Source organism: Scylla paramamosain, chromosome 34, assembly GCF_035594125.1.
Source record: "Scylla paramamosain isolate STU-SP2022 chromosome 34, ASM3559412v1, whole genome shotgun sequence".
In the NCBI taxonomy this organism is placed as follows: Eukaryota; Metazoa; Arthropoda; class Malacostraca; order Decapoda; family Portunidae; genus Scylla; species Scylla paramamosain.
This window is the reverse complement of record NC_087184.1, coordinates 7,720,220-7,731,707: the sequence shown is the minus strand read 5'-3', so window position 1 is coordinate 7,731,707 and position 11,488 is coordinate 7,720,220. Positions and strand designations below refer to the sequence as shown.

At 36.1% G+C, this 11,488-nt stretch overlaps 1 protein-coding gene across 1 annotated transcript in view; it reads right to left on the bottom strand.

Annotated features, from left to right (window-relative positions):
• Nucleotides 1–539: 539 nt before the first annotated feature.
• LOC135090081 (cysteine dioxygenase type 1-like) overlaps nt 540–11,488 on the bottom strand; it is a 24,678-nt gene continuing 13,729 nt past the window's right edge. The window contains 5 exon segments of the mRNA XM_063986387.1: nt 540–4,611; nt 6,028–6,197; nt 6,692–6,839; nt 7,782–7,796; nt 7,798–7,891. Of these exon segments, the coding sequence (XP_063842457.1) occupies nt 4,585–4,611; nt 6,028–6,197; nt 6,692–6,839; nt 7,782–7,796; nt 7,798–7,891 (454 nt within the window). The 3' untranslated portion in view covers nt 540–4,584.

Sequence of the window (11,488 nt, the reverse complement as noted above, 5' to 3'; positions counted from 1 at the left end):
AATATAATAGCTAGGTGCAAAAAGACAGTCATGTTATATATAGGGAGTGCCATGTGTAGGGTTGATATCTTCTTGCAGTTACCTTCATGTTCTTACGTTCTTATATAACCAAAAAGTCAGTCAGTCATACAGCTTAAGAATCGGTCAATAACACACAAAAAATACAGGGACTGCTACATGTAGGCCTGATGGCTTCTTACAGCTTCCCTCATGTTTTTATTTTTATGTATATCCTAAAAATTAATCAATCAGAGCTTGGAATTAATAGGTTAGTATGTAAAATAACCAGAGAATCATACATACAAAAATCACAGGATAGTTTAATTTCCCGAGCTGTGTTTAAGCCGTTATCTACTTATTCTCATCAAGGGACAAAATTATATATCAAAAGCACTCCATTCACATATAACTAGACTTATACATAAATTTATTGATGTTTTCATTTAATACATATAGTAAACACAAACTAGAAAAGGTGAAGAACATTCCAGGACCGATTCCCGAGTCTACTAAAAGGTTCTGTCATTGATACTTCCGAGTTATTATGTTCCTTTTGTTTATTTATGCCAGTTTAATAGCCAGTACATTTCTGCATTAATACCTCGCATATCACTTTATTCTCCTGTTTAAAGGCGACATGCAAATTGGAACAAAAAAACCACAAGATCACAAGTAAGGATCAATACATAATCACATTTCAATACCTTTTAGGAGGATCTCAGACTAAAACCCTATAGATAGTTGACATTAAAGTATACAGACAACACTGTATGGTTATATGGTTATTTATATTTTCTGACTAACATATCTATAATTCAAGCAAAGATAAAAGAAAGGAAAAATCACATTATGAACTCATGAAAGCATAGAAAGTATAGTGCAGACCATAATAAAGAACAATCAATATAAAATGACAAAGAATATAAAGAATCAAATCAATGATTTAATAATATAGAATATGATTAAGATTAAATTTACAGAAACTTATACCACTGAAGTAAAGACAAAAAAAGTAACAAATTCAGTAAGAAAAAAATCTAATTAAAGAATAAAAGTTTAATAAGGAAAATTCATGAAAATACTTAGCTGAATATAAGTCAATTCAAAATGCAGAGAGAGAGGAAAAATAAACAAAAAAACAGTTACTTCATTTAGAAAGAATAGAATAAATTCTGGCATTATGGCTTTCTGGTTTCTTGTATCTTGATGTGAAGGTCAGTAATATGTACAGCAGAGCATGCAGCACCACACCACAGCACAGGCACAGCAGTGGCAGCACACACACACACACACACACACACACACACACACACACACACACACACACACACACACACACACACACACACACACACACACGCACACACACACACACACACACTCTGCAATTTCAATTAACAGTAAGGAAACAAAAATATACTATGTAAAAAAACTAGAATATAAATTCTCAAAAATAAACAAAAGAAAGGGAAGAAGGTACATGATAACAATAAGAGAGAGAGAGAGAGAGAGAGAGAGAGAGAGAGAGAGAGAGAGAGAGAGAGAGAGAGAGAGAGAGAGAGAGAGAGAGAGAGAGAGAGAGAGAGAGAGAGAGAGAGAGAGAGAGAGAGAGAGAGAGAGAGAGAGAGAGAGAGAATCAAATTCTCTAGCACTGTTCACATGAAAATGCTAAAGCAGTATAGAACTCTACAATGAGTCTACTCCACATAACAACTCTGACCTTATATAATAGATCACCTTTATAATGAGCACCACATTATACATGCAAGTCCTTCTTCCACTCTAAGCTCCCCATGAACCCAATTACTGCCACACAAACATTTAATAACCATCTTTTTATATCACTTTTTAACCCTTTCAATACTTCTTTTCCTTTTGCCATTTCCCTAGAATGAGGGTTGGTGCCCTGTATGAGTGTCCTCCAGTAGTTTCTGCATGTTGCATCTTCCTCTGTGACTCCCATCCTTTGCAGTTCTGCCACCAACTTAATCCTTGCATTGTGATAAATGTACAACAGTTCATGAAGCTAAAGATCACTGTACAAAATCCCTTTGGGCACCATAAGAGGATGAATGAAGACAATAGATTTTTCATTTTCTAGCCTGTGTAATGTTCATATATAACTGCTGCACAAAAAAAAAAAAAATACTTCAGGTGATGTGCAGTTAAGGGAAAATATGTTAGTAGCAGTCAAAGGGTTAAGTAACATTGTCCCTTAAATAGTTATCTAACCTGAGAGGATGGCAAAATCCAGCTCTATTCTCTCTCTTTTTTTTTTTTTTTTTTTTATCTCAGTGGAGTTTTATTTCTAGAGAGCTATGAATGGTAAAAATAACACCATAGCAGTAAAACTATTAATTCCTACCTCTGTTCCTAGTGGCATTTTATGTCTACATTGCTCTGAATGGTAAAAACAGATGCCTGTAGCAGTAAAAGGGTTCTTGTCTCTATTCCCCATGATATGCAGCACCTACTGATGTTTATACACACAGATAAGATACCAGACAAAAAAGTGAAGGAAAGAAATTAAAGGCAAGTGAACAATGAAATCAGCAGCTACTGATATATCCATTTTACACACACACATATATATGTATATATATATATATATATATATATATATATATATATATATATATATATATATATATATATATATATATATATATATATATATATATATATATATATATATATATATATATATATATATATATATATATATATATATATATATATATATATATATATATATATATATATATATATGTATATATTGAAAGTGAAGTGTGCAAGTGCAAGAGTGTGAAATGAAGATGTGCATGTGAAGGAGATGCTAGAAGAAGAAAAAAGAGGTGTTTGGATCAGGAGAGAAAGGAGTTTACAAAGAATGTAGGTGGAAACTAAAAGTGCAAAGGTAAATTGCATGTGAATGAAACATCAAAAAGAGAGAGAGAGAGAGAGAGAGAGAGAGAGAGAGAGAGAGAGAGAGAGAGAGAGAGAGAGAGAGAGAGAGAGAGAGAGAGAGAGAGAGAGAGAGAGAGAGAGAGAATAATACAAAAGTCTTCATCAAATACCTGGACGTTTTTATCAGTTATTACACTTTCTATAAGATAAAAACAATATGATAAAAGGCATAAACAACAACTGGTTCTCCACAACTATGAAATATTAACAACAATGATAAGAAAAAGTTAATTTAATCCACAAAGCAGCTTTCACATGTGATGAAAAAAATAAAGTGTGTTAAAAAATGCAGAATAACTTGAATAAAAACAATAATAACAATGGTCAATAAATGTCGATATTATTCATAAAACACCTATGTAGCTTCCTTACTAGACAGCCATGGGTAGTCTCTTATATGTTGTATATATCTTAACAATACTTTCAATCTGGAATACTTTTCCACTAACAATAAAATCAACTCCCAATAAACATCAAATAAACAGGAATTTTTCACCCAAGCCTTCCCTCAGGTATCTGCCACACTGCTACTGTTGTCCTTATTGTGGAGACCAGTTCACTCAACACTCACTTGTTCTCCATTTCATATAAAAATAAGACTCAATGACACAAAATCTTAAGCCTGAACATCAATGGCTTGTCAATGTTATGTCCTGTTCCCTTTAGATTTGTTTTTTCTCCTTCTCCTTCTTTCCATGTGTTCCCTTTTTTTTTCCTTCTCCTCCTTCATCTTTTTCTTCTTTTCATCTATTCTCTTTTTTTCCTTTTCATCCTCTTATTTCATTTCATGTGTTCCCTTTTTTTTATTTTCCTTTTCCTTTTCTTTCTTTTTCTTTCACATAGTCTCATTAGTAATTGCCAAGACCAATGCTGACTTTGATGACCAGACCATTATTAGCAGATACTTACATTTAGTTGTGTTTTGTAGTCTGTCTTCTTTTCATGGACATAAACAATACCATGAATTCTCAGCCAATTGAGTTAATTTCCTGATATTTGTACTCATTTCCTTCAGTTTCTGCAGTGCTGTATGTTGTGCTTATGCCGAATAACATGACACTATAATTACACCCAGTTGATGTTATTTCATAGGTATTTGTAACAATTTTTTCATTATTATTATTTTTGTTATAAGCTTGAGTGTTGTTTTATGGATATTCCAACTAAAATTTCTGATTTATTTCTTAAATTTTTACAAATACTTGTACTGTACTTTTTTTTTTTTTTGCTGGCCTGGTATATAGATATGTAGATAGATTTTTTTACAGGCTTCAGTGTCATTTTAATCAATATTATATACAATTAGAACCAAATTCTGACCAATTCATGTCTTTTTACATATATTTGTACTGATTTACACATTTCCTTTTAGATTAAGTGTTGTTTTATCAACATACACTAATTACAACTAAATGTCTAACCAATTGATGTCATTTTTTACAGATATTTGTACTGATTTCTTTCACACATCATCTACTGCTGTCCCCTTGTCCCTTCCCTTAACACCCAGCCTATTGACTCATCCTCTCACACTCACACTCAGGAAAGAAATGGTGTGGCGTCATCCAAGAAAAATTCTCGCATCCATCACATTTCTTTCCTGCCTCAAGAAGCTTCTCAGTCACAGCAGGACTTGGGCTTTTTCTGAAATGGAGTTAGATCCCTTATGTTAGTTTTTGCTGCGATAAACTACTTTTATCTTATAGAATAGAGATTAGGTCTTATTATTTTTATGAACAATGTTGTTCTATTACATTTGATATATAATATTCTAGAGTAGAGTTCAATTCTATTCTTTTTTGTGTTAGAGGGACACTGGGAGAGGGCAACAAAAATTAAGAAAAAAGTGCCAGTTCCTAAAAAAAAGCCAAGTGGATTATGCAGAATTAGAGGATAAGTGTCTTGAAACTTCCTTCATGAAGGGGAAATACAAAAGCAGGCAGGGAGTTTCAAAGATTATCTTGTTATGTTAGTGACATTTTGCTGCTATAAACTACATCTTTTCTTTATGGAATTGAGATTAGGTTTTACTATCTTTATGAGATACTGTTATTCTACAATGATTTTCTAGAATGAAATTTAATTCCTTATGTTAGTGATATTTTTCTGCTATAAGAAGTACTGTTTATTTTCTTATGGAATAGATTTGTTTTTAAATTATTCTTGACAGGTAGAGTGCTGATGTACTGCTACTACTAACAGTATACATGTATTCTTAATATATGGCAATGTAGAATAGACTGTAAGTACTAACAATAATTATAATCTGCATTTGACATTTGTGTTTCCTTTAAATCCTATGAACTTTTTTTCTATCCATCAATCCATCAATCAATGGCCATATGTATCCTGAACAGGGTGGCCAGGATGGGATTCCACAGAGATAGCAGACATCCACCCCACACAATGCCTGGCAAGCACACTGAGATCAGTGTGACTTTCTACTTTCTCCCACCCTTATTCTATCTCACTGATGCAAGAGTTAACCAGTATTTAGTCTTTCATCCTTGCACTAGTCAGCTCTGGAACTCCCTACCTGCTTCTGCATTACCCCTTTCCTATGACTTGAATTATTTCATAAGAGATCTCAAGACACACATCCTTTAGTTTTGGATAATCCTTTTGGCCCTTTCTCTCTTCAATTTGTATTCTCTCTTGCTCTCCTATCCGGTCCCTTCAGTTTGTATTCATGACCTGCTTTCCTATCTAGTGTTTTCAGTCTGTGGTCATGACCTTCTATTCTCCTATCTAGTTCTTTCAATTTGTACTCATGACCTGTTCAGATAAATATCTCAGTGTTTGCATGGTGCTCCAAGACAGGGGATCATAAAATAAGGTACTTAACCCTTTGACTGCCAGAGCTTCTTCTCAGCTTGATATTATAGCCTTTCATAAGTCTCGATGATGATTTTGAAAGACTACAGCCACAGCAAAAGGTGTTATGGAATTTCTAGTAAAGATTTCTGGTAGTTGTAGCTGAGTTTTTGATGTGTAAAATTACCCATGGTTGTTAAAGTATTAAAATTACTTGTGCCTTCACCAGCTCAATCACGTCCTTACCAATTCAACTCTCTCCCCAAACTTGCTCCAGAATGTGACAGGGCACTTGGACCTCTTGCCGGTGCGCTCATCAAATATGGAGCAGCTGCTGAAGGGGGGGCAGTACAGATGGAGAGACACGGCACTCTCACTGTGGGAAGGGTTCTCCACCCGGTGCAGCCCAAGGGAGTCTGGGAAGTGAGAAGAACATTAGGAACTCAGTATTTCTATCAGTCTGAGGAGCAAGGGACCATAAGGAATTCAATATTTTCTTCAGGTACAGGTCAAGAGAGTCTAGGAAGTGAGGAAAATATTAGGAATTTAATATTTCTGTCTGGTGTAGGGCAGAGGGTTTGTGGGAAGTGAAGATAATATATAAATTCAAGTTTAAGAAGCAAGGATACCATTAGACATTCAATATTTCTATCAAGTGAAGGGCAGAAAGACTGGTAAGCGATGATACCATTAGGAACTCAGTATTTCTATTAGGTACATGGCATGAGAGTCTAGGAAGTGAAGATAATAACATAAATTCAATATTTCTATCAGGGGGCAGGCCATAGTTTAGGAGGCAAAGATACCATAAGGAATTCAATATTTCAATCAGATCACACACACACACTCACTGTTTATGTAATACTAAAAATATAAATGCATAGCTAAATACACACACACATATACTCACCATTTATGTAGCAAACATCATTGACCTTCATTTCACCCCGAGCAATCTCCACCATCAGTCTATCTTGGTCCTCTTCACTCCTGTCAGTTCTGTTCCCTTCCTCCACTGGCCACTCAAACCTTACCTCCTGCAGTGACCCAGCCAGCAGCTGCCAAGAACCAAAACACCATAAATACCAATTGAAAACAGAAGGTACAGCCTCTCCAATAAAAATATATTCCTATGACCAATTTAGCTCTGGCTTTATATTGTCCTTTTTCTTCTTCTTTGAGACACTTTATCACTATCTCCAAATTACTCTCCATGTCCTATTCTTTATTCTTGTTTGTGACACTGTATATCACTATCTTCTCATTACTCTGTCCCATACATCTTCTGTTACATCTATTAACCTCCACATCATCCTTCATTGCACCTACAAACATTCTCTCTTGGCCTCCTCTCTTCCCTTTGCCTGGTGGGTCATCTCCAGCATCCTCCTCCCATCATACTCATCTCTCCTCTGTACTAACTATCTCATCTTACTGTCACACCTGTCACCTGCATATCTTCCTTCACTGCATCCATAAACCTTCTCTCTAGGCTTCCTCTCTTCCCCTTGGCTTGGTAGGTCTATCTCCAGCATCCTCATCCCCCCTAATGCTTATCTCCCCACTGTCAGGATGATGTAAGCAAATTTCTCAGAATCATTAGTCAGGATAGAACAAGAAATAATGGGTTCAAGCTTGGAAAAGTTAGATTTAAAAAAAAAGAGATAGGAAGAAAATGGTTCTCAAATAAATTGGTAGATGAATGGAATGGACAAAGTAATCAGGCTATAAGTGCTGAGTCATTAGAAAGTTTTAAAAGATTAGACAAATTTATGGATAGGGATAATAGGTGGAAAAAGGCAGGTATGTTTTGTGCAGGGACTGCCACATGTAAGCTTGATGGCTTCTTGCTATCTTGCAGCTTCCCTTATTTCCTTACGTTCTAAACTGTCTCACTCCTTGCTATCCTGCCTCTGCCTTGAATGCAACATGGGTAAGTTTATCTTGTCTTGCTATCTGCCTCTGCCCTTGCTACACAGGTAATTCCATCAGCGCCTCACCTTCATGAAGCAGTGGGGCGTCAGCGTGGTCATGGATGGTGGAGGTGTGTGAGGGGCCCCAGCACAGCAGCATCAGGTTGAATTTGCCATTCCCCTCATCAATCAGGTTTCTTGGTGTACCTGGAAGTGATGAGTGCCAACTTGTGGTAAGCCAGACATGGGAAAGTGGGGAGATTGTAATGAAAGTGTTGAGTTGGAAATCTAAAAAGGGAGATCTGTCAACGAAAAAAATATATATAAACATAAATGAAATAATACGAATAATAATAATAATAATAATAATAATAATAATAATAATAATAATAATAATAATAATAATAATAATAATAATAATAATAATAATAATAATAATAATAATAATAATAATAATAATAATAATAATAATAAATAAATAAATAAATAAATAAATAAATAAATAAATAAATATATATATATATATATATATATATATAAATATATATATATATAAAGAGAGAGAGAGAGAGAGAGGATGAGAGAGAGAGAGAGAGAGAGAGAGAGAGAGAGAGAGGAGAGAGAGAAGAGAGAGAGAGAGAGAGAGGAGAGAGAGAGAGAGAGAGAGGAGAGAGAGAGAGAGCACCTCCAGTAATACTCATGATAAATGGAAAAATGCAATCCTACTAATACAAGAACAACAAAAAATAACAATAACATTACCCCTTCTGGGATATAAAAACCCTCTAGAACATTTCGCTATCAATACCAATGAATAAATGAATAAGTAAACGAATCCTTAAACAAGTACTGCGACCAGACGGGAATTCATGACGATGCAACAATTATACAACACACACAAAGTACATTCCTTTCACGTGTTCCGTAGTGTCACATCCCCCTCAAGGTTACACAAACACCTCATTTGTACCTCATTCACCTCTAAGCCCTCCTCTTACCACTCTTGTCTCTTCACTAACACCCTAATACCTATTGTCCCCACGTCCTCCGCATACATTGTTCCCCGCAAGATTGTACGAAATGCAGCGGCCTCCTCTTTTTGAGCTTCTGGTTGTGAGTACAGGTTATCTACGAGACGCTTAGAGACACAGATAAGACCTTTCGTTGCTATCTGCCTGTAGCTCATCGGGAACACATGTCAAGGAGAGATGTGTGATAACAAAGCTTCAAAAATAGCAGGTTGACTAACTTCTTGCGAGCTGATGTTTTGTAGAATGGGGGTGAAGATAGTGTGTGTGTGTGTGTGTGTGTGTGTGTTTTGATGAGTGTGCTTAATTTTTTGTGCACTGTTGTGTAATAGGAAAAAAAAAGTACAACGTCTCTTTACCGCGTATTCAAAAACACTGCTTTTTCACCACGACTATTTTCAAAGGTCACAGAGATGATTACGCCGGGTTCTCAAGAGTGACTTCTCCTGTTAATGATGTAGAAATTTTGTTAATGTGTCACCAAAACCGTAATAAGACCTTTAAAAATGTAGTAGAGGTGCGGCGCTGATGTGTTTCCTCTTTCTCTCCTTTAGTTCGAGCGTCGGCTTATGTAATCGTCACATGGAGTAGGGATGAAGATGGCATACACAAAAAAAAAAAAAAAAGCACGACTAGTAGTAAGTCCGAAAAACATACCTCTCATTATGTTTATTTTGAAAGACCACGGAAATGGTTTGTTTTAGATTCTCCATGGTGTTTTTACTGTTAAATGATGCAAGTTGTTAATAACAACTTGCATCATTAACAGTTGAAAACACTTTACCTAGAATCTTGAAAATGCCCTTGAGAACCCCCAAATAATTTTAACTCTCTCTCTCTCTCTCTCTCTACAAGAAGCCAAGTCTACAGGCGTATTTATGAGATATGGAAGGAAGAGGCTGTGCTTTCAGTGACGCAAAAGTGTTTGTGGTCGTGGCTGTGGTGTTGAAAAGAAGCCGACCCAGAAGCATGAAGGGCACATCATTATGAGAACACCAGAAAAGTCTCTCTCTCTCTCTCTCTCTCTCTCTCTCTCTCTCTCTCTCTCTCTCTCTCTCTCTCTCTCTCTCTCTCGTTGCTGCGCCACTCTAAACTCTAAAGCCTTGCCACCCTCGTGTTTGCTGCCCAGTCACTCCCTCATGTTTATAAGCCAGCTTGCTATGTAAACAAGAATGCTTCTAGTTATACCCTCGTGCTTACATGTAACTTTCAAGAAATTCAACGTAGTACAAAACAAAGAGGAGGACGAGGAGATGACGAAGATTTATTTTAAGTAAAGATCCTTGTTTGTCAGTCTGTCTGGCTGGCTTAGTTAAAAATAGATAAATAAAACCATTATAACCGCACGCTTATTATTCATCACAAAGACGCTGTACTTTGTTTTGTAATACGTTAAATTTCTTGAAAGTTTCATGTAAGCACAATGATATAACTAGAAGCATTTTTTGTTTACATAGCAAGCTGGCTTATAAACATGAGGGAATGACTGGCTTAGTTAAAAATAGATAAATAAACCCATTACAATCACACGATTATTATTAGTCTCAAAGACGCTGTACTGAGAGAGAGAGAGAGAGAGAGAGAGAGAGAGAGAGAGAGAGAGAGAGAGAGAGAGAGAGAGAGAGAGAGAGAATCACCACAACCACAACAACGTCAACAAGGTCACCTAAATCGACACAATCACCATCATCATCATCTACCCCTCCCTATCTTCTCCACCTCCCACCTCATCATCTTATCACTCTCAACAGGAAAAGGCACATTCCATATCCCCAATGCACGTGAGAGTCCTGAGATAAGTTTACCCAACAATAATGATAATAAACTGCACTTTTTTTCGTTTGTCTTGAATCTTGTCTTCAGATGTTCGATGTTACGTTTTCTTGGAGTCTTTTGTCTGTTTCATAGCGGTGTTGTTGTTGTTGTTGTTGTTGTTGTTGTTGTTGTCATCGTTGTTTTTATTATTATTATTATTATTATTATTATTAGTAGTAGTAGTAGTAGTAGTAGTAGTAGTAGTAGTAGTAGTAGTAGTAGTAGTAGCAGTAGTAGCATTGATGAGTTAGGAAAGAAAGAGGCAGAAAAAGAATGGAAGAAAGGAAAGTAAAGGGAAAAAGGAAGGTTTGAAGAGAGAGAGAGAGAGAGAGAGAGAGAGAGAGAGAGAGAGAGAGAGAGAGAGAGAGAGAGAGAGAGAGACTGATATACATCTTTCCTCGAAATAAACACAACGCGCAGTAAAGAGCAAATAACTAATAGAGAGAGGAGAATAACACTTCGTGGAGACATGAAGGAAAGGAAAGAGAAAAGAGAAAAATAGTGAGAAGGGTGGAAGAGGCAGAAAATGAAGGAAAGGGAAGGCAGGAAAAAGAGACGGACTGAGATAGGATGGAGGAAGAGGTGATGAAAAAGCGACATAGATAAAAAGAAGAGACGAAAGGAGTGATGGGAAAGCAGGGGGAGAAGCAAGAAGGTGGAATGTATAATCGAAATGTTGCATCAGAGAGAGAGAGAGAGAGAGAGAGAGAGAGAGAGAGAGAGAGAGAGAGAGAGAGAGAGAGAGATGTGAGGGTAGAAAATTGCCACCTGAACATAACAGAAGCATTCTCTCTCTCTCTCTCTCTCTCTCTCTCTCTCTCTCTCTCTCTCTCTCTCTCTCTCTCTCTCTCTCTCTCTCTCAGAAATAAGAGTTCGTTTTCCTAATGCTAAAAAGAAAAAAGTGTTACTTTCCTCTATTTTCTTTTTTCTTTTCTTATCACCTTTCTTATT